This window comes from Vombatus ursinus, unplaced genomic scaffold (assembly GCF_900497805.2).
Source record: "Vombatus ursinus unplaced genomic scaffold, bare-nosed wombat genome assembly UNPS02007284.1, whole genome shotgun sequence".
In the NCBI taxonomy this organism is placed as follows: Eukaryota; Metazoa; Chordata; class Mammalia; order Diprotodontia; family Vombatidae; genus Vombatus; species Vombatus ursinus.
The window spans coordinates 25,327,760-25,352,289 of NW_020947062.1; the positions used below are offsets into that span (position 1 = coordinate 25,327,760).

At 40.6% G+C, this 24,530-nt stretch overlaps 1 protein-coding gene across 1 annotated transcript in view; it reads right to left on the bottom strand.

The window, feature by feature from the left end:
- KLHL3 (kelch like family member 3) overlaps window positions 1-24,530 on the bottom strand; it is a 168,717-nt gene that overhangs the window by 99,440 nt on the left and 44,747 nt on the right. The window contains exons 4-5 of the mRNA XM_027849272.1: window positions 14,132-14,253; window positions 3,847-4,009 (exon numbers count right to left, since the gene is read on the bottom strand). Of these exons, the coding sequence (XP_027705073.1) occupies window positions 3,847-4,009; window positions 14,132-14,253 (285 nt within the window). The remainder of the gene's footprint in view (window positions 1-3,846; window positions 4,010-14,131; window positions 14,254-24,530) is intronic.

The following is a 24,530-nucleotide window of genomic DNA, read 5'->3' on the forward strand; positions in this document are numbered from 1 at the left end:
AGCAAAGTAAGGATTCCTGGTATGGCCCTGGGTTCAATGATGCATGTGCTAATAATGATGTTCACAAGATGATTGTCCCTGATTAGAAATGCTTTCCTAGCCACCAGGCCATGTGACTCAGAAAATGTGGGTAAATGTCTTTACTTCAGGTACACAGCAAAGCAAGCAGCAGCTGAGAGAGGACTGACCGACTGCCTTCTCAGCCTAGTTCAGCCACCCTGGCTGGACTCATGATATAGAATTCCCTTCTCAATGAGTGCTGTAAGATCAGCTTTCATTGGCATTCAGGGATGGACAAGATAACTTTTCTTTAAAAACAAAATCCATAAAAAACGCTACTGCTTATGGTAAATGCAGTCTAGGAAACAAAGATTTCCTCCCACAGGCACAGGGACAACAGAGGCCCTGGACCCTAAAAAGGTTGCTTCAAGGTCTTCACACTCTATTGATCAAGCCTGAGAAAACCAAGGAAGGGTGAAACAGGTGGCTAAATAGCTTTTTGGGAACAAATATGGATTGGGGGTAGGGAGCGGGGAGGGAACCTGGCAGAAACATTCCCAAACTGCCATTCTTTATTTAAAATGTTATTGATATCTTTTTTTTCTATCATTTTCATTTCTAAATCTCTTTTCCTACTCTTCAAGTCATCTTCTGAAAGAAAGGATAAAAAAGAAAGAGAAAAAAAGTTCAATAAAACTAACCAGGACATAAACTGAGTCTGACAATATGTAATGTTCCATAGCCAGAGTCCTCCACCTTTGCAAAAAAGGGAGGGAGGTACATATGCTCATTTTTTCTCAGGGTCACACTCAGTCATTATAATCACACAGTATTCCAAACCTCAGCTCTACTGAAGAATGACTCTGGCTCTTCCTAAATGGCTGTCCTACCACATGCCTCAATTTTTGCTAGGTTTTTTTGACCAGTTTGGATAAAATCCCCAGAAATGAAAGCACAGGAAGTATTAACTCAACCCTGACACGAGCCATTGATTCATAGGGTCAGCTCATTCTGATGACTCCTGGTGCCCAGACTTCTTACGCATGTATACAAGAACCACCAATGGGCACAGATTACCCAATGCACCGGCGCTGTCTACTGACATGTCACTCAGTGACTAAATGGGCACAGAGGCCACTGGGGCAGTCACAGGGTCAATCCAACAGCTCAACCACAGCTGGAGAAGTCTTTTTAGAGGGTGGACTTCTTGAAAGGCAAAACCTTAGGAGTGCTCTGGGGGTATAACAGAATTGACTTTCTTCCCCACCAACCCTTGGGAGCTAAGAGACATTTATTTGAAAATGAGAAAAGGAAGGCCCAGAGCCCAAATCTCACAGGCAGTAAGTAGAATTGCTAGGATTTGAACCCAGGTCCTGTGACTCCAAACCCAATGCTCTTTCTACTATACCAACTACAAAGAACACTAGTGCAAAATGAAGCAAAACCGAAGAAGAATAAGGAGAGGAAAAATGGAAGAGTTAGCAAAGCAGAGTGGACTTCCTCCTATTTCTATAGGAGATTCTCAAAATCAGTTCATGAGCTAGGGGAAAGGGGAAGAATTTACTAACCTGTGTTTGGGAGGGGATAGTGATAACAGTAGTAATAATAATAAGAATAAGAATAAGAAAAGAGAATAGATTAATAGATGAAAAAATTAAAATGACCACATTTATATAGGACTTTTGTTTGGAAATCTCTTTATATACATTATCTCATTTGATCCTTTTATCATCATCCCCATTTCACAGATAAAGAAACTGAGGGTTTGCAGGAGTTAAGTGCTTGCCCAGGATTTCACAGCCACTAAATGTCTGAGACAGAATTTGAACTCAGGTCTTCCTGACTCCCAGTCCAGTGTTCTATCCACTGACACTTCCAGATTAAAGTAGCAGGATCAGGTGTCCAACAAAGCATCCCCTCCTTGTTATTCTGAGAACAATGTTCTTCACACAAAGCCCCATCTTCTGCCTATTTTTCGAGAGCTGCCTCACAAACCACAACCACCTGAGAAGAGTCAGAAAGACCCAGGTATGGACACTGAGGAGCTGAAGAGGAGAGGAAGGAGTGACCCAAGGCTATATTGCTACAAGGGAAACAAAGCAATGTGATACACTTGGTATGCTAGGAGGACATGGAGTACAGGTAGGAAATAGAAGGGGCAGAAGAGAATAGTTTTAGAAAAAGGAAAGGTAATAGTGTAAAATTCTTGGCTATAGATAGAACAAAACCTCCACAGATGTTAATGTCAAAACCCAGCTCAAATCCCTGCTCCTCCAGGAAGTCACCTAAGAGTGTCTAGGCCAAAGCAATCTTTTCCTTCTAAATTCCTGCAGCACTTACTTGGTAACTCTTGCTCTGCCTTTGCAACATCACTTGCATTGTTTTTATCAAAATGTTATTTATCAGGAAATTACCAAAGACATAATAGATAATTTTGATTACATGAAACTGAAAAGCTTCTGCACAGATCAAATCAATACCCCTAGGAAAGGAAAAGAAGTGGTCCAATAGGAAAAAAATCCTTATATCAAATTATCTGATAAGGACTTAATACCCAAGATATATAGACATTTAATAGATAGATAGAGAGATATGTATATATGACCAAAAGCCAATCCTCAATAGATTAGTAAAGGACATAAACAATTTTTGAAAGAAGAATTGTAAACTATTACCAACCAAACAAAAGAATATTCCAAATCACTAACAATAAGAGAAATGCAAACCAAAACAACCCTGAGGTTTTACCTCATACTCTACAAACTGGTAAAAACGACAGAGGATGATAATAGTCCATGTTGGGCTGTGGGAAGATAAGCACGCTGGAGCATTGTTAGTGGAGCTATGAATCAGTATAACCATTTTGGAAGGCAATTTAGATTATGCAAATAAAGTGACTAAAACATCCATTCCCTTTGGTCCAGAGATTCCATTACTGGGCTTATACCCCAAGGGGGCCATTGAAAGAAGTAAGTCCCCATATACATCAAAATATTTACGGCAGCATTTTTTTATGATAGCAAGAATTGGAAACAAAGCAGATGCCCAAAAATTGGAGAGTGTCTAAACAAATTGTGGTACGTGAATGTAATTGGATATTATTGTACTATGAGAAATGTTGAATGTGACTAATACAAAGAAGCAAAGAAAGATAGACATGAACTGATGAAGTGTGATGTAAGCAGAGAAAATAATATACCCAAGGACTACAACAATATAAATGGAAAGTACAACCACACACACACACACACACACAAAATTAAAAGTCAACGTTGCAAAATTATAATGAACAAACATGGCTCAAAAGAAGAGAGATGAGAAGGCACCAGAGGTGAAAAAACCGTATTATACATTGCATGTATTTTCAGACTTTTTCAATGTTATCCTGATTTTTAATCCTGATTTTTCCCACTTCTTTTTGTCTTTAAAAACCATGATCTGCCATATGGAATACGCACAGTGGACAGAGCACCGGCCCTGGAGTCAGCAGGACCTGAGTTCAAATCCGGCCTCAGACACATAACACTCACTAGCTGTGTGAGCCTGGGCAAGTTGCTTAACTCAAATTGCCTCACCAAAGAAAAGAAGAGATATTAATAAAAATGTTTTAAAAGAGGAAATGTCATCTACCTCACATACTACTAATTTTCACATATTTATGCCTTATTTCCTCCAAAAGAAGCTCCCTTGGGGAACAGACTAAGTTCTACACTTTCCCTGAATATCCCACAATACCTTGTAAAGCACATTGGTTACACGGTAGGGGCTCAGTAAATACTCGGTGGTTGACCACAAAAAATTAATGACAGCACCCTCTTCCCTCCCTTCCTCAGAGCTCCCCATTACCTGCATAAGCATTGGCCTGCTGCAGGAGTTCCGTGCAGGTGTGCACATCTGCAAATGCTCTGATGCCAAGGCAGTTGGTGGGATGTAACTGAGACTGGAGAAAATCACAGCAATTTTGCCGGACATCCATTAGTTGTAACAAACTGGCTGCTGGCAGCAGCACCTGAAGGGAAGAAATAAAGGTTGCCAACTGAAATACCTGAGGTGAACTCCTGGGATCTCCCAGACCCCGAGAGAGAATGAGAGCAATAAAATAAAAGCCCCCAACTCTCTTCCTGACTTTCATCTGAGCCAGAAGCAAAGGAACACACCAATCAGTACTCTGGGCCCAAAGCTGCCTCTTCCTGTTCTGCCTCCACATAGGGCACACAGGGCAGGGGGAAAACTGCATAAATGCTGAGAATATTCTCAAAGCAAGAGGCCTGGCCCAGGAGTAGGACACAGCAGTAGATGCTACCTTATAAAGCAGCTTTTTAACCCAGAAAAAGACCATGCTGACTATAATGTCCATCCCCTTTAAAGCAGAGACCCCATTGCTAACCAAGGAAGTAAAAGACTGAAAGAATGATCTTATATACAACAAAATACTCCTAGCAGTTCCTAGCATCATTTTTCATGGTAGTGAGGAACTGGAAATAAAGTGGATGCCCATCAATTGGGGAATAGCTAATAAAGACAATAAATGACATGAGGAAATGGACTATTACTAGTGCATTAATAAAGAATAGAGATGAAGAATTCAAAGGGAAGACGTATGAATTGATGTGGCCAAGTGAAGCAAGCAGGGCTAAGAATTCAATATACACAATAGCTAAAACAAGGTAAATGGAGAAGACAACAACAAACAAAAAAAAAAACTTCCACTAAATGATATATAATTATAACAACCAAATTTGGCCCCAGAATAGAAATGAAAGAATGCATCTCCTTTCCCTTCTTTGAAGAGGTGGGGGATTATGGATGCAGAACACTGTATATGCTGTCATACTCAGTTGATGTTTTGATTAATTTTGCTGAACTGCTTTTTTTCTCTTTATTTTTTATTCTTTGTTGGATAGGAGAGGAACATATTTGGAAACGAAGGTGATACAAAAACATATCAATAAAAATAGCAAAAGGGACCACTTTTTCAGGTTTTAAGCAAAACACGCCCAAAGGAAAAGGAGAAATAGGAGGCAAAACTCAGGTTCCGTGAGGATTGGGCAGACCAGTCATGGTTTTCTCAGACTTCCCACATTTCCTCCCGTGCTCCCTGATGCCTCACTCCAACCCATCCTCCACTTAGCTAATCATCTTCCTAAAGTTCCTTTCGTTTCCAAAGAGCAATTATTCTCCTCCAATAACAACCTCTTTATCTCTGGGCTGTTGATCTATGGGCTGTTTCATTAACACCTGGAAGCTCTAACTGAGGTCAGCCACCTGTTTCCATCTAGGAGGGCTCTGATTATGAAAACACATCTTTGATGGATTTATTTCCTCAGGTCACAGCACCATTTATTTTTGAAGTTATTCAAATCCTGACCATTGGCTGTTGCCTCAAATCACCCCGACTTGCCTTTCATCTGGGCAGTTCAGGCACTCAGCTCCCTGACGGCTACCTGACTTCTGACCCAAGAGGGAATGATCCCTTTTTCCTTCCCTTATCAGGAGCTTCCAGCTGTTTAAGGCACAAACTTTTTAAAAATTTTTATTCATTCTGAATTTAAATACAAAAAATAAAAAAAGAGAACATTCCCATGTACACAGCACAAGATAAAAAGAAGATTCAATAAAGAACCATGAATTTCCATTCATGCTGTTTGCTTTTTTCAAACTATGTAATAAATATTGTGCATCATTTTCAAAACTACTCTGCTTTTCTATGCTTCCTTCTAACTTTTCTTTTGTTCTCTGCTGTGCACTTTTTTATATCAGTTCTTTCTCTGGAGATGGATAGCATCTTTCTTCACAGGTCCTTTGTAGTTGATCTGAGTATTTATAATACTCAAAACGACTTAGTTGTTCAAAATTGTTCTTAGAACAATAGTGCTATTACTATATACTATGTTCTGTTGGTTCTGCTCATTTCACTCATCATTATTTCATGCAAGTCTTTCCATGTTTTTCTAAAATCAAACAGCTCATCATATCTTACAGCACAGTAGTATTCCATCACAATCACACACAACAACTTGTTTAGCCAATTGATGGGCATCTCCTCCATTTCCAGTTCTTTGCCACCACAAAGCGCTGCTATAAATATTTTAGAACATATAGGTTCTTTTCCTTTTTCCCTAATCACCTTGGGAAACAGACCTAATAGTGATATTGCTAGGTCAAAAGGTATATACACAGCTTTATAACTCTTTGGCCATAATTCCAGATTACTTTCCAAAATGGTCAGATCAGTTCATAGTTCCACCAACAGTGAATTAGTGTCCCAATTTTTCCACATCCCCTCCAACATTTGTCACTTTCCTCTTCTATCATTTTAGTCAATCTGATAGGTTTAAGATGATATCTCAAAGTTGTTTTAATTTACATTTCTCTAATCAATAGTGATTTAGAGCACTGTTTCATATATTTACAGTTTTGATTTCTCTGTCAAAAAACTGCCTATTCATATCCTTTGACCATTTGTCAATGGAGGAAATGACTCTCATAGATTTGACAAAGTTTTTTATATATTTGAGATATCAGACCCTTATCTGAAAAACTGTCTATAAAATTTTCTCCCAATTTTCTATTTTCCCTCTAATCTTGGCTACAATGGTCTTGTTTGTACAAAACCTTTTTAATTTAATGTAATCAAAATTATCCATTTTCCACTTCACAATGCTTTCTACCTCTTGTTTATTCATAAGTTGTTCTCTTATCCATAAGTGAGATAGGTAACATGTTTCATGTTCTTCTAATTTTCTTATGATATCTCCCTTTATATCTAGGTTATATACCCATTCTGATTTCATTTTGGTAAATGGCGTAAGATATAGATCTATGCCCAATTTCTGCCAGACTTCTAGCTTTCCCAACAATTTTTACCAAATAATAAATTCTTATGCCAAAAGTTTAAAGCTTTTTATTTGTCAAACACAAGGTTACTATAATCATTTGCTACTGTGTATTGTATGTCTACTCTGTTCCACTGATCTACCTTTTCTATTTTTTAGCCAGTACCAGATAGTTATGGTTTTTGTATTTTTGTTTTTCATAATTACTGCCTTATAGTATAGTTTAAGATCTGGTACTGCTAAACATCCTTCCTTTGCACTTTTTTTCATTATTTCCTTTGATATTCTTGATCCAAGGCACTACTTTCTCAGTGTTTACCTTAGTTAAGCCAAGCACAGGCTCCTTGATCTTTCACATATCACCTGCTCCTAAAGTAAGGTGTTTTGGCTCCCAGGAAATCCTAAACACCAGGTAGAGCGTCTCCCTCACTGTCCTGTGGCTGTGCCTATAGATACAGCGCAAACAAGGGAGAGAGTGCTGGCCTTTGGGGAGACATGGATTCAAATCCTGCCTCTGACACTTACTAGTTTAATAACTCTCAGCCATCCTCTGAGCCTCACAGCCTCAGTTTCCTCATCTGTAAAATGGCAATAATAGGGTCTACATCACAGGGTTTTTATGAGGATCAAATGAGATTCAGTATGTAAAGTGCTTTGCAAACCTCAAAGTGGTTTCGAGCTGTTGTTTTAGCTGTCATACAGCAGTCTCCTCTGCCTTTGCCCCCTTCTCTCTCTCCTATTCCCTTGTGCCCCAGCAGAATAGCCGTCAATCAGCAGTGTGTCCTTGGGTTTTTTCTAAGTCACTGATCCATTCCAAGTGGACACAGCCGGTCATTGAATCTGCCTCGTCCATCCCCCACCACCATTCCATCCCCACCAGGCAGCCATAAAACAGGAAACTCAATTAACCTGTAGGCTTGCTCAGCCTGGACACAGATTCCAAGAACAGATTAGTCTTTGGTCCTGCTGGCTAAGTTGGGATATCATTAACTATTCCTACCCCTTTTGTACAAACAGGCACACACATGCATGCACAGAGGGGATGGGAAATCCATCTCGTTCCAAGCCCCAAGCCCTTGTAACCACCAAGATATTTCTCCTTGATTTGGGGTATGACAGAAACAAAACTGGGCAAATCCACCTATATTCCCACTGAGACAGCAATGCCCTCAATCACTGAAAAGCAGAACAAGAACAACCTACCTTATGATGCAATAAAGCTCAAGAACAGCTAAGTGGGTGGAAGGAAGTATGAAGGGATGACCTGCTGTAATTCAGAAGGTAGCATGGTGGAAAGAAAAAGGTAGAAGACCTAGCTTCAGCAAATCAGTTCATCTCTCTGACCCTTTGTTTATTCATCTATAAAATGGGGGTAATCTCACCTGCCTGGCAACGAACTCTTGATGCCTTTTGGACAAGGACCAGCCTAGCTAAGTTCAGAAAGGCTCTTTACTAGGTTGGCCACAGAGATAGGAAATTTTCAGCCACAACAACTCTTGAAGACAAGAGAAATGAGTTGCAACTGGCATCAGTGGAAGGAGTTCCCAGATCATCAAAATCCCAGAGGGAAAGTCCTACTTCAAGGATCCCTGATTTTGTTGGTGTGGGGGTTCCCATGGTAGACAGTCTTCAAGTGTGTCCTCACATCTGTACCAAATGTGTGTAAAAAGCACTTTAAAATCAAGTCTTTTTTTTGTGAGGGCAATTGGGGATAAGTGACTTGCCCAGGGTCACACAGCTAGTGAGTGTTAGGTGTCTGAGGCCAGATTTGAACTCAGGTCCTCCTGACTCCAGGGCCAGTGCTCTATCCACTGCGCCACCTAGCTGCCCCCTAAAATCAAGTCTTATGCAAAGGTAAGAATGCATTATTGTTGAGAGTGTTCTTATTATTAAATGAGCATTTCACCAAATGGTCTTGTCTGTCACTGACCTACATTCAAAAGACCACCTAATAGAATGAAAACTGACCGAGGGGTACTTTTTTCTCATTTTTCTATCTATACCACAGCACCTAGCACAGCAAAGCAGGCATGGTAGAGTGCAAAGAGCACTAGAACTGGGTTCAATTCTTCCTGAATGCATGAACTTGGGCAAGTCATAACTTCCCTGGGGCTCAGTTTATTCATTTATAAAATGAGGGAGTTGGACTTATATGGCTTCTGAGATTGTCTCTAGACCAATGATCCTATGATCAATACCTGCTACATTTTGTTGTTTAGTCATTTTTCAGTTGTGTCCAACTCTCTGTGACCCCATTTGGGGTTTTCTCTGCAGAGATACTAAAGTGGTTTGCCATTTCCTGGTACACAGAAAGCACTTAATACATGTATGCTGAATTGTTTAAATAAATTTACATTCTAAGGAAAATGCTCTAAAAACTCACATGTTAGCAATAGAGTGTAGAAACCATGTTATGCTCATGTTCCCAAGCTCATGTGAGGCCATGTGGATTGGGAAAGAAAAGACCTGGATTCAAGTCCTGCCTCCAACAGTTCCTAGGGGATATGTGACTTAACTTCTCAAAGCCTCAGTTTCTTCATTTGTAAATTGGGTACAATAATACTTGTACCACCTAATTCACAGAGTCTCTAGGAGGAAAAGTGCTTTGTTAAGTTACAATAGAAATGTGAATTGTTCTTATGTCTGGAGAGGTGAATTAATAAATATTCCTTCTGAGCTCTCAGGTTATACTTCCAGTTTCTGAAATTTCTCTAGACAGAGCTACCCCTGTAGTTTTCAATTTCCCTGCTGCTTAGAAATCACACTAAAGAGACAAAAATGATAATTTGGTCTCGTTGTCGTATTTGGGTCTGCCTCTGCCTGAAAACATTCCCGTTGGCTGCTTCTTAAAACGAACAGAGCTGTGGTTTCTCTAATTGCCCATTCCCACTGTTTGATCTTTAGATGGTAATTATGAGTCAAAAGGCTTTTCTCTTCCTTGGAGGAATGTAAAAGGAAATTAGGAGGGAAAAGGATAAGATGTGTGGACTAGACTGCTAAAATAATAAGAATAACAATAATAACTCATTTTATATAATGTCTTACAGTTTCCAAAGCCTGTTCTTCACAACAACCCCATCAAGAAGATATAGATCATGATTGCAAAAAAAAAAAAGATATAGAGCATGAATATTATTACCCCCATTTTATAAATAAAGAAACTGAGGCTCTGAGGAGTTATGGGACTTGCCTGCAGGACTCAACCACTCAGGTCGTCTGACCCAATATCCAGTGTTATGGGGCCTCTCTGACTACAGAATCAACTCCACCTTAGTATCAAAATGGAACCTGGCCTGCACATTCTGAGGGCTGGAAATCTAGTGAAAAAGCTAATATGTTCAGGTTTGAGAAAAAATGAGAGCAAAGTACCTAATGGCTACCTCTAGCATTTCCCCTCAGTTTTTCTGTTCTCATCTATAAAATTTAAGTACTCTGAAGCAGGGATTGTCTTGATGTACACATCTGGAACATTTTTTGTCATTCAGTCATGAACAGTTGTGTAATACTCTTTGTGACCCCATTTGGGGTTTTCTTGGCAAAGATATTAGAGTGGTTTGCCATTTCCTTCTCCAGCTCATTTTACAGATGATGAAACTGATATAAATAGGGTTAAGTGACTTGCCCAGAGTCACACTGCTAGTAAGTATCTGAGGTTAGATTTGAACTCAGGTCTTTCTGAACTCCAGGCCTGACACTCCATCCACTGCATTACCTAGCTGCCCCATCTGGCACATTGTGAGTACTAATACTTCTTATCTATTTTTGTTATTTGGTCTACAAGGGCTTCCAGAAGATTCCATCTTCTCATCTCATCATAGATCTAGGGCTGGAAGAGGTCTCAGAAGCCAGAGTCTAACCTCCTCTCATTTCACAGATGAGGATACCAAGTCACACAAGCAGTGAGCATGAAAGGTAAGATTAGAACCTTGGCTGAATCCTGAGGCAGTACCCTTTCTACTCTACCTCACATCTCTCCTTAAAACTGTATTGCTGGGGCAGCTAGGTAGCACAGTGTTTAGAGCTCCGGCCTTGGAGTCAGGAGGACCTGAGTTCAAATCTGGCCTCAGACACTTGACACTTCCTAATTGTGTGACCCTGGGCAAGTCACTTCACCCCGACTGCCTCACACACACACAAAAAAAATTGTATTTCCCCCAAACTAGCAGCAAGACTACAAATGGAAAAGAAAACCTAGAACTTGTGCTTTCTAGTGAAAATGGTCTGTTATAGCTCTGTGCATTAGGCTTGCAGGTGGTGGTTTGTTTTTCAATTAGATTCAGTTCAACAATCATTTATTAAGCATATTACTATGTGCTAGGTACTGTTCTAGGTGCTGGGAAAGGGAGAGGAGAGGACAGGATAGGACAGTAGAGGAGAAGAGAGGAGAGGAGAGGAGGGGAGGGGAGAGGGGAGGAGAGAGGAGGGGAGGAGACTGGAGGAACAACCCCTACCCTGAAGGAGCTTACATTCTACCTATAAACATACATAGGTCAATACAAGGCAATTTCAGGAGGGAAATTCTTTTATCTTTTGAAGGTGGAAGACATAAACAGGGCAGCTAGGTTACACAGTGGATAGAATGCTGGGCCTACAGTGAGGAAGTCTTATCTTCCTGAGTTCAAATCTGGCTTCAGACACTTCCTAATTGTGTGACCCTGGGCAAGTCACTTAACCCTGTTTGTCTCAGTTTCCTCATCTGTAAAATGAGTTGGAGAAGGAAATGGTAAACCATTCCAATATCTTTGCCAAGAAAAACCCCAAATGGGGTCACAAAGAGTCAGACTAGACTGATACAACTGAACAACAACAGAAGCTATAATGGTTAAATTGTCACTCACATGGCTTTCAGGAATGGAAGACTGCCATGGGACAGAAATCATTTAGCTCACTATAATGACAGCATTATAGTTCTTGGGAATGACCCTTGCCTTTAAAATACACAGCCTGCCTCCCCCCTCTATTGGCCTTGCCTCCATTTTTTGTTTGTGTGCCATTCTCCAGGTCTGGCTTCCTCCACCCCCATGACAAGAAAACAGAGCAGAGGATATCCCGTCACAAAGTTTCTGTTTCCTTTAGCAATAACAAAAGGAAGTGCCCTGCCTTGGAGTGCACCAACTGCTGGAATTCCACACGGCCATGCTCCGTCACTCCATTCCGAGCTCAGTGCCTGGGCCAGCGATGATGACCACAACTGTGCTGCCCATCTGGCTGCAAGATGGGGTCTGAGCTTTCAGTCACCTCTACCAGCAAGTTGTACTACGAAGAGTGCTAAGGACATGGAGTCAGATACTGGGGAGGCAGCATGGCACAATGGAGTTGGACAACCTGGGTTCAGTTCTGCTATCACCTATGGACACTGAACAAGCCTGTAGGTCCCATTTTCTCATCTGTAAATTGTTAGACTGGAGAGCCTCTGAAGGGACATCTCTAAATTGATGATTCTATAAAAGCCCTCTCTGGCATTTACCAGCTATATAACTTTGGATAAGTCAGAACCCAAAATCACACAATTTGTGTTATCAGCTCTCTTCTGAAGCCTGGCTTTCCTAATTTATAAAATGGGGGTAACATTTGCATATCCCATAGGGTTATTGTAAGGAAAATACTTTCTTCAAAAGATCATGATTTTACCCCAGCAGCACCAGGTAAAGCCAAATGATAAATCATTTCTTCATGGAGAAGTAAATGTTCCAATGTTGGGTAAACTACATAAGATCTCCAGGGTTTATGTGACCAGGACACAAGGGACTCTCTAGGTTATTCAACTAAGCCTAGTTCAGGCCTAGAGAGGGTCTCAGTGCCTCCAGCTCCATCCCCTCAACGTACTTAGGGCTCCATTTGTCCAATTCTTTCCCTGAACTCTTCATGGCAGACAACTTTTGTTTTGGTATATCCCCAGTCACGGCATAGTTGTAGAGTCCTGTGCATAAAATGCCAATTAAATGCCTGTTGAACTGAATTAAATTGAATGAAGCACTATCTTCAGAGGTACTGTTAAAATGGTTATATTAACTAGGAAGAGAGAAGGAGGTCCTTGAGGCTTCCTCTAACTGGCTCCCATGATCACATTTTAGCTTTTCCACTACTGTTTATCAGATTAACTTAGTCCTCAGGGTCTGACACATAAGACATTTACACATAAGTAAATTTTAATGGGAGTAGGGAAGGGAACAGCAACAAAACCCCCTAGAGATAGTACAGAGCAGGAGACACTAGAAAATAGCTGGATAGTTTTTAAAAGAAAACGAAAAGTCATTGGGAAATATTTAATAAAATAAAAGTATATTTTGAAAAAGAAAATGAAAATAAATGCAAAAGGGGACAAAAACAAATATAGCAATTTTGATACTGCCTTGTTCAATTTAATTCTCTGTCTGTCTCTCCATATGTGTGTATATATATGTATATGTATATACATATATATATGCACACACACAAATACACAATATACGTATTTTAAAACTACATGCAACAGTGGTTCAGTTACTTATAACATCCTTTTTTTATGTACTGAAATTTTGGTTTTGCTAATGATTCCTAAATTTATAATTTACAAAATAGCTAGATAATCAGGAGCCCAGAGCCAAGGACAACTGGGAAGAATGGCTTGGGATGGTCATTGCCCAGGGATTCAGAACCAATTATCTTTTCTTTTTTTTTAATAATCTTTTAAAATTATCAAACATTTTCCCCTTCCACTTCCCTCCCACAAAGAGAGAGAGAGAGAGAGAGAGAGAGAGAGAGAGCCTTTAGAAATCATCTAATCCAATCCTCTGATTTTACAGATTGGTATACTGATCTTTGCCCTGCCTCCCTCATAGGTATACTGTAAGCATCCAAAGAGAAGGTAGATGTGGTGAACAAATTTTGTAAACTGTAAAGCACTATACAAATGCACTTAACTATGACATACACCCAACAAAAATTATTTGAGGTTTCACAGTCAAAAGACAAAGTATTCAATAATAATAATTATAAAGGTCTTTGTGTCTCTAGCACTGAAAGGTTTACAAAGCACTGTCTACAACAACCCTTTCAGATAGATGATAGAAGTATTAACCCCATTTTGCAGTTGAGGAAAGCTGAATCTCAAGTATGTATCCCACCCATGGTCACACAGCTAAAAGCCAAAGCCAGAATCTAAACCCATGTCTCCTACCCCCAAGTCTAGCAATCATTCCAAAGAATGGGAAGCTAGCAGGTACCAGCATTCAGTTCTTCCTCCTCCTCAGGAATTCCAGACCAATGCCAGCTGTAGTCCTAACAACCAATCTCATTTCTGAGGCCCCAGTTACCTGAACATTTTCTTCTGTCACCTCAATTTCAGCTGTATATATGTAGTCAATCAGCTTACTCAGCGTCTGACCATCCACATCTTTGATTTCAATCTTCTTGGCTTTACTTTCACTCATGTCACCTATGGTTCAAAAACAAAAACATGAGTTTGGAGGTCTTTGTTCTGTTTTCTTTATCTCTGCCCTCTAACAGTTGCCACCTAATTTGAGCTTAAAAGCCTCCAGATCTCAGATGAGGGGCTCTTGACCTGGAATCTGTAGACTTGTTTTGTTTTTTTCCCCATATTTTGATAACTCTGTTTCAATATAATTGGTGTTCTTTGTAATCCTATGTACTTTACTTTGTGCCTTTAAAAACATTATTGAGATGGGGTCCAGAGGCTTCGCCAGACTGCTCAAAGAGATTGATGCCACAAAAAAGGTAAAGAACCCCTGCTCCTGACTATGACCCTAAAAACTCATCAGGTTGTTCCTTTGACCCTGATGTTTTGACTTTTCACTGCTCCCCTACAATCTTTTTACCTATCTTATATTAACTCCCCACAGGACCATGTTTGTTATAAAAGCAAATCTTTGAGTGCATCTGCAATGGATTTTTTTTTTGAGCAGATACTTTGGAGAAAGTAGCTTTGATTTCACTTTGGACCCACCAGACCTTTAGTGACAATACTAAAATGGATGCTTCTTGGGGCCAGCAGCTCCATCATTTTGGCCTTTATATCCAGTTTCCTGGACATGGTATGTGCTCGAAGACTGTCTGTGGAATTGAATTAATACTTCACTCATTCATTTCTCAATCATTCAACAAACATATCAAGTACCTACTATGTGCAAAATACAGCACCAGGCATTGAGGAAAATACTTACAGGAAGCCAGGACCTAGCTCCAGAGGTCTAAACACAGATCTAGAGTTAGAAGGGAAACCATCTAGTCTAACCTTCTGATTTTACAAAAAATGAAACCGAAGCCCAGGGAAATTAAATGTCCAGCCCAAAATCATACAGGTGGTGAGTAGATAGGGCCCCTACCTCCATACAGCTTCATTATAATACACAAAATCACATGATAAGTTCATCAGAGAAGTTCTAAGTATTACAATAAAAACAACAATATTAATAATGATGTCAGTTAAAATTTATATAGCATTTTAACGTTTGCAAAGCACTTTATATACATTATTTGATCTGATTCTCACAATAACCCTATGAGATGGGTTCTGGGGTTCAAAAGGCTTAAGTGATTCTGCCCAGGGTTCCATAGCCAGTAAGCACAAGAGGCAAGATTCAAATTCTGGTCTTCTAGATTCCAAAATTTTATTGACTAAATATACATATACAAAGATACAGATATACATATACAAAGTGTAAAGTGTTAATGACTGGAGGGGATCAAGGAAGTTTCCATGAAGGAGGTGGCACTTGGGTTGGATTTTAAAGGTTGGGAAGTTTTCAACAGGTAAAGGGGGGAAGGGAAGACATTGTAAAAAATTAAAATATGGCAAACAAAGACAAGGAAGCAGAAGAGAGAATAGTGTTTCTGAGATAAGAAATATCTATATGGTGAAACATGGAAAGAAATATAAAATAAGGCAAGAAAAGTAGGGCAATGCTATATTATGGAAGACCTTAAATGTCAAGTAAAGGATTATAAGTTTTTAATAAGAGGCAATAGAGAACTACTGAAGACCATGATCAGATCTATGCATCAGAAAGATTATTTTGAGGGAGAAGAGACAGTTTATAAAGTGCTTTGCTATCTATTATCTCATTTGAATATGTAAGGGAAGAAGGGCAGGTTTAGAGATTGATTTTAGAGATGAAGAAATTGAAGGTCAAAGGGGCATGTGACTGGGCCAGTGGTAGAGACAGGAGTGGATCCCAAGTCTCCTGGGCCAGGGTTCTTTCCACTATACAACACTGTCTATACAAGACAGTCAGTCTCTAGTTGTAAGTCCCCAGAGGGCAGGAACTGTATGTCTCTTTGTATAAAGCGCAAAAACAGTGTGTTTAATTGGTGCTAAGGCTGGCAAAGATTGCAGTATTACATTCTAGGTGGGGGCTTTCTTCCTTCAGGACCCAAGAACTATGAACCAATAAATCTGCCTATAATACTCCATGTGTAGTAAGCAAGTTATTCAAAGCCAAAATTCATTCAACAAGAGCTGTTTATTTCACAGAGAAAGGAGAAGGCAGAGATCTCTCTACTGTGACTGAAATAAAGAGCTGCTTCACTAGGAGGGGAGAGAAATGTAGAAGCACTTCTATAATCATGCATGTGAAAACAAGAGTCCAGAGTGATTGTTTTCTCTCTGTGGAATTCATGCATCAGAGCCAAAAGATTAAAAGTACAGGCCAGTGTGTGGGTTAGACGCCTACTTCCAAGCTGTGCATGCCTCTAAGGACGCCTCTGCCAGTCCACGATGTGCAGACTGACAGAGTTCTAGATCAGAATTATTCAGAAAGACTCAGAGAAGAAATATCAACCCAGGCCCCACTTGCCCTGTGCACTCACTGCTGAACTAGATGGGCTAGAAAAGAGGTTCTGCTTGCCTGGCCTCTCTGTTCCCTCCTCTCCTCAGCTTCTCATCTGAACAATCTAGTAATCTCCTCTCTCTATCTTGGCCACCAGCAAAGTTCTAAATGTGGAGAACTCTACAGGTGATGTGAGTGATGGGGAAGATGGGAGAGAAGATAAATCCCAACCAATCAATCAATCAACTAGCATTTATGACTCATCTCCTATGTACCAGGCTCAGTATTAGGAGCCAGGGATACAAAGACTTTTAATTAATATAAGTATTCTGTCATTCTTAGAATATAATGACTGGCTCCTTGCTAGAAAATTCACCGCTTAACCTCAACGGGGACCTCATAGACACCCTGCAGTCTTCTTATTCGTTTCATACCTATCATGCTTCCCCATAAAAACAGTTACAAAAATTTTCTGAAGCTTTTTTCCAAACTGCTTCCTCACTCACAGCAAAAAACACACCCTCCTCCTTCAGTTCCCCTCCTCCTTGCTTCAGACCTCCTCAGTATTTCATTCATCTTCTTTCCTCCTTCCTATCTCAGAGAAAGAGACAACTCTCCTTCTTAATCTTTCCCATTTCTTCCCATACCCTCCAGCAATTTCTGCCTTCCCCCACTACTACACAGGTTCCTTACCCTTTGTCCACAAATATATAAAGAATTCCCTAATACTAAAACAAAAACAAAAAAAAAACCAAAGAAACAAAACAAAAGCTTTCACTAGACCCTGACATGCTGCTATTCTATCTCTCTTCCTCTCCAGTCACTGCCTTGAGAAAGCACAGGCATTCTTTCTGCCTCAACTTCCTCCCCATACATTCACTTCTAAGCCCCTTATAGTCTGATTTCTAATCCCTCCAGTTTAATGAAATTGCTCTCTCCAAGGTCTCCTAGGTGGCTAGGTAGCACAGTGGATAGAGCACTGGGCTTGGACTCAGGAAGACTCATCTTCCTTACTAGCTTACTAGCTGTGGGACCCTGGGGAAATCACTTAACTATTTTTGCCTCAGTTTCCTCATCTATAAAATGAGCTGAAGAAGGAAATGGCAAACCACTCCAGTATCTCTGCCAAGAAAACCCCAAACGGGGTCACAAATAGTTGGACACAAATGAAAAAATTATCCAGAAATCCAACTGTCATGCTTAGTCTTCAGTCACCTCTACCTTCCTGCACTTGACACAGTTGACCTCTTTCTTCCTGGTACTCCTCTGATTTTCAATGACAATGCACTCTTCTGGTTCTCCTCTTCTTTCTATAACCACTCCTCAGCTTCCTCCAACGGCTGCATATCTTCTCAATTTCCCCCAGAAAACCTAGCAATAAATACCCTACAAGTAGTGGGTCACAAAATTTAGGGACCTTAGAGGTTATCTAATCCAACTCATTCAATTTACAGATGGTCAAAGAGGTTTGGCTTCCTTCAGAACTCAGCTCATGTCTCTCTTCTTGAAAAGGCCTTGGACTGTACCCCCAATGCTTCACCTCCCTTCTCCCACTGTTTGTGCCTTCCCTCTGACATGACTTCCTGTTTTTAAACACTGTCTTGTATGTACATAGTTGCCTGTATGTTGTCTTCCTCGTTAGATTGTGAGCTCCCTAAAGGTAGGGACCATTTGGGGTGGGGGGGATCATAAAGGTAATAAGCAGAGCTGGGATTCAAATCCAGGTCCTCAGGCTCCAAATTCAGGGCTCTTCCTACTATGCCATGTTGCTTTTCAGTGAAGGATCAGCATGTTGTGCTGATGATTGTTTTTTCATTCAGCAAGCCAGAAGTCCCCATGCTCCTACAGAGAGGGCCATCAGGGCCCTATTCATTCTTAGAAAGATATTTCATTTCTTCCTATCAAGAAGTCCTTGCAGAATAACAGAGTTAGAACAGAGGGCATCTAGGCTAATCCCTAATTATACAAAAATCCTCTCTATAACTCCCAACAGTGGAGCAGTCTGACCTCTTCTTGAATTCCTCAACTGAGCAGATACTCACTTCAGCCCAATAGGCTTCTTGATAGCCTTGAGGAAGTTTTCCTGATCAAAATAGGCCTCTTTTCAAATTTCACCCATCACTCCTACTTTTGCCCTTTTGGACTCATAACTCTAGTTCCTTTTCTACACAACAGTTCTTCAAATACTTTGAAAACTGTGATCATGTCCCCTCCTCCCCAAGGCTTTTCTTCTTCCCGAAATATCATTAATTTCATGGCCTGATTTATTTACAGCACTCACTCTGGTCTTTTCCCCATCCTCGATTCCTTCCTCTATGCTATCAATGCCTTTCCTAAAATGTGGCAACCAGACTGACTTCAGGAGTCTAACCAAAGCAGATTGTCATCTCTATCTTTCTCAATTTTCCATTCCATTTCGATTCTTTTCTTTATGCACATCACAATATTGATCTTTTTATTTTTTAATTTAATAATTCGCTTTCAGCTCCAAATTTTCTCCCTCCCTTGACCCCTTCCCTTCTCCAGCATTGATTCATATTGAGCCTGCAGTCCACTAAAACCCCCAGATCTGTTTTCACAGGAAGTACTTTCTACAAAAATCTAAGACTTAACATTTATTCCAATTATATTTCCTATTAGATTCAGCCTATCATTCTGGCCTATCAAAATACCTTTGGATCCCTACCTTATAATCTCATATCTTATCTTAGCCATCCTTCCACACTTTGTGTCGCCTACAAATTTTACACAGCAGCCTGGTAAAATGTAAATAATACTAAGACTGGAGTCAAAGGACCTTTATTAGAATCCTGGCTCTGTTATTTACTTGGATGAGACCTCAGCTAAGTTACTTCTCCTAGATGTGGCCTCATTTTCCTCCTCTGTAAAGTGCAGGGGGTGAGGAGAGGGAGCTGGATTACAGGATCTGCTGGGTCCCTTTCAACTCTAAATCTTAAGATGGTTTTAAATCTAACAGGGCCCTCGAAGCCATCACATCCAACCCCCTTATTTTACAGATGAAGAAACTGAGGCTGAGAGGTTAACTGACTTGCCCAGTTAAAGCAAGTATTTGAGGAAGGATTTTAACCCATGCTGTTTCCATGAGCCTCTACGTCTTTCCAAGAGCCTAGTAATGTAGGCTCTACCCACACTTGGTACCTACTTTTTAAGACTATAAATGGTTGGGGAAGGAAAACAACAGGAGGTTAAGAGAATCTGGAAGCAATAAGAACTGAAATGAAAGACTCAACTCACGTAAGAACACTTAGCTTCCAAATTTACTTATGGAATTCTATTTCTTTAAGTCACTTGCACAAACTGAAGTCCATTCTCTGGGGAAATTGGCTTCTGGAATGTGAAATGAATGACAGAAACTATAACACAGCTTCTTCTAGCTGACAAAGAAGTGGACACATTGTCCAGTCCCTTAAGGTCCAGCCCCTTAACCATTCCACACAGTTAGCTGAACCCATGAGAAAGGAGATCCTGCCAGTTCCATCCCAGGGTCTAAGAATCTTCGTGGCTATAAATGCTCCTTTATAGCTAATGCTCACCCTTACTGCTGCAATTTAATTCTATGTTCGAGGTCGAGAAAAAAATAAGTAGAATCCTATCCCGCATGTAACAACAGCCCTTCTTGTGTGCAAAGATGGTTATTAAGTCTTCTCTTTTCCCTAACTCCTGTTTCTTGCTCGACAGCATAGTTGGTCAAAGCAGAACACTGGGACCAAGGTCGTGGGACTTGATTCCATGGGGACTGATCACTTCACAAAAAGGTAAAGTGCTCCACATTTAGTGGGCTTAGTATTACACAGAATGTAGCACCCAGCCAGCTAGTCCTTGTGACAGTGTGGTCAGTGGTGAGAGAGGAGGGTCTGGGTCACAGGGCATGAATGCCACATTGTACCTACTATGAGCAAGGCACTGTGCTAAGCACTTTATAATTATTACTTTGTTTGAACTTTACAACAACCCTGGGAGGGAGGCAGGTGCTATCATTATCCCCATTTGGCAGTTGAGGAAATTGAAGCAAATAAGTGACTTGCCCAAGGTCATACAGCCACTAAGTATCTGCAATCATATTTGAACTCAGGTCTTTCTGACTCAGGGCCCAGCTCTCTATCCACTATGCCACCTAGCTTCCTCAAAAATGCAAATTCTAGGGGCAGCTAGGTGGCCCAGTGGATAGAGCATTGGCCCTGGAGCCAGGAGGACTTGAGTTCAAATCCAGCCTCAGACACATAACACTCACTAGCTGTGTGACTCTGGGCAAGTCACTTAACCCCAATTGCCTCACTAAAAAAAAAAATGCAAATTCTACTGATATTATTTTAAAACACAAAAAGCAGCAGGCTTATTTTTATCTAGTACGCAATGGAGAGGCATATATAAAGACAACACCAAGTACCCCTAGAAGCTACATAAAATAGATCTCACACAATAGATATGATTGAGACAGGATAGGCCTTACTCTTGATCAATGTTTAACCTGCTCATACCACTACTAGGGTGGCTACCAGGGTAACTGCCCCCTAATCTCTGACACGCAAAGTGAAGTCATAACCAGCACCTCTCCCTCATGAACCTTAAATTTCTATGAGATTGTGATATATGTACCACATATTAGAAAAAGCACTACTCATCGTCACAAGACCTGAATTTAAGTCCTTGATTAGTCACTTAGTAGTTGTAGAAGCCTAAGTCATTTAACCTCTCTGACTCTCAATCTATTTATAAAATGGGGATAATAATACTTGTACTCCCTACCTTGCAAGACTGCTATGAGAAAAGTACTTTGTCAACCCCAAAGCCTTAGATTAATGGGAGCTGCTCAGAATCCTGCTCAGAAGGCCTGATGATAGATGGACTGGTTCTTGAAGGCTCTACCATTGAGTGGCACACATAGCTCCAACAGGCTCTCCAGGGGTAGCATGAAGATATAGAGTGAAGGCCAGTTACAAAATGGAGTTGGTTTGGTGTGAGAATTGAAAGAACCAATCAGATTCCATCTCATGAACACTGACTCCATCTTGTACTACCACAAGTATCATCTTTCATCTTGTTGTTTTCCTGTAAATCATTCATGGGAAAATTAGACAATATAAGCCACCCATCATTTCATAAAATGCAGGTGGATACAATTGATCAGCATCTCCCAATTCTGGGAAAGGAAAGCCCTCAAAACCCACTCTCCCCATCCCAAATTAACTGAAACTCACTCTTTCCTCTCCCAATTTGGAAAATCCATCCTTTGTCCTCCAATTAGAAATCATATTACCTAATTTTGTACCCTGGTTTATATCTTCTTAAAATTGTTTTCTTTTAGTGCACAAAAATCTGTTTCCCCCTGTATTCAGGGTCCACTGCCAAGATGAAGAGTTCTGGTCCCAATTTGCTATGCAATTGGTATGCATTGCTTAATAAATCAATATGCTCAGAAGTTCGAACCTTTGTTTCCTCAGTTATTTCAGATTTCAGCCATCACAGGTGGGTGACACAGCTAGTGTCTAAGATTGGATTTGAACTCAGGTCTTCCTCATTCCAGGTTCAGCTCTCTTTCTTCTGGGCTACCCATCCCAGTACAAGCCTGAAGCTTTTTTTCCTAAAGCACCAGTCTGACCATGTCATCCTTCACAGTGAGTTACAGTGGCTCCCTATTACCTCCAAGGTTAGATAGGAATCCATTTATTTGTCAGTCAAAGCTCTTTCCTATCCTTCCAGTCTTCTCACACTTTCCTCTCCTCCATACGCTGTACAATACAGCTACATTGCCCCACCTGCAGCTCCTTCATCACCACTACCATCTCTTGTCTGCCTGTCTTCGTAATGACTGTCTCCCTGCATGGGATGTTCTGTTCCCTTACCTCTCCTAAATATCTGTCGTCCTACAAAACTCAGCTCAAACCTCACCTTCAGTCAGCCTTTCTCAGTCTCGTTTCCTCCATTCCCAGCTGCTAAAGCCTTCTTTCCCCTCTCAGAATACTTTCCATCTACTTTCTACATATTCTATATGTACTTAGTTGTCTACATGTTATCTCCACCATTAGAATGTAAGCTCCTTGTTGACAGAGACTGGGTTTTTTGCCTTTCTTTTGAATACGAGTGCTTAGCACAACCTGACATACTTAATAAATGCTTAGTAAAATACTTGACTTGACTGGTAATGGACCATGTGTCTTCATCAAGGACCAGAGAAAGGTTACCACCCAAATAATGAATGTTGTTGGTTTTAACAATTAATGAATGCTGTCTATGAAGGTGTGAGGACACTATCATCTACACTGAGGAAACTGGACAATTCATGCTAACGACAACATAATCACAATCAAAATTAGTACATATGTGTGTATTTATACATAGCACTTTAAGGTTTTGCAAAGCACTTTACAAATATCTCATTTTATCTTCACAACAACCCTGGGAAGCAGTTGCTATTATTGTTCTCATTTTACAGATAAGAAAATTGGGGCAAGCCTAGGTTAATTGACTTGCTCAAGGTCATACAGCTAGTGCCTAAGATTGGATTTGAGTTCAGGTCTTCCTGACTCCAGGTTCAGCTCTCTCTCCACTGGGCCAACTAGGTATGAAGCATGGATCCTTGAAGGGACAAGGTTTTTGATTTTGGAGTTTGAGGGGTTTTCTTTTGGCAGTGAAGGGTAGGGATCCGGACTTCAGATTTCCATCAGTTGAGGTTCCTCCCGTTGAATAAATTCCCTCTACCACAGCAGATCAGCACTGTTTTGCAATTTACAGAATTAGCATTGCCTAGGTCACTGAACAGTTGTATTTGTCCAGGGTCATACAACCAGTGGGGGTGGGGTGGGGTGGGATGGGGCATGACCTCTATGCTGCCTGATTTAAGTGTTATTATTTTATTGTTATTCTACTATAGGGTCAGGAAAGGATGTCCAACTAAGAATGGGTGAGTTGTTGGAACCTGAAGAAGTGACTATGTAAATAGAATCATATCTGGACCCAGAGGAAGGTCTAAAAAATGAAGAGTGAAAGCATTACTGTTTGAAGTCTCAATCCTAGACTACAGCATTGACTCCTCTGAACCATTCCACAAAGCTGTATCCTATTTCTCCTAACCAGGGTAGGGCAATCTCCCCCAAATAGAGCCACTGCCCAGCCAAGGCAGGGTATCCAATGGTTGAGGCTCCAGTTGTTCCATCCCCCATCACCCCTCAAAGCAGAAAAAAAGGTACATTTCCACCCAGAGTCCAATACCTCCTTCAGACTCATGCTGAGGGTTGACGTTTTCGGGGTAGCACACCCTTCAAAAATTTTATCTTTTAAGGAAAGACCTAGTTCAAATGGATCCTTTTCTATGACAATTATAAGTGCCCCAAATGCTCTGTCTTGTGGGTTACCTGCAACGAATACACATTCACTCCAAACTTCTGCCTTCCTCCTATTAGATTGTAAGTTTCCTGAGAGCAGGGTCAGTCATCCAGTCAATAAACATTTTTTAAATGCCTACTATCCAGGCGCTGAGCTATGAGCTAGCATACGAAGAAAGGTAGGCCCTACTCTCAAGGAGCCCACAGCCTACTGGGGGAGGCAACATGAAAACAAGGAAGTACAAACCAGCTACATCCAGGATACAATGGAAATAATCAACAGCCAGAAGGCACTAGAAGTAAGAAGAATAAGGAAAGGCTTCCTGTAGAAGATGGGATTTTAGCTGGGACTTTAAGGAAGTCAGGGAAGCCAGAAGGCAGAGATAAGGAGGGAGAGCGAGTGAAAATGCCCAGGGTCAGGAAATAGAGGATCTAGTGTGAGGAGCAGCAAGGAGGCTGGTGTCACTGGATCAGAGTACATCATAGATATTTTACGGTATCCTCAGTACCCAGCCCTGTAATACTTGACACAATTAATGTTTGTTCAAATGAAATGAAATTCCAAGAAAACTTAGATTCCTTCT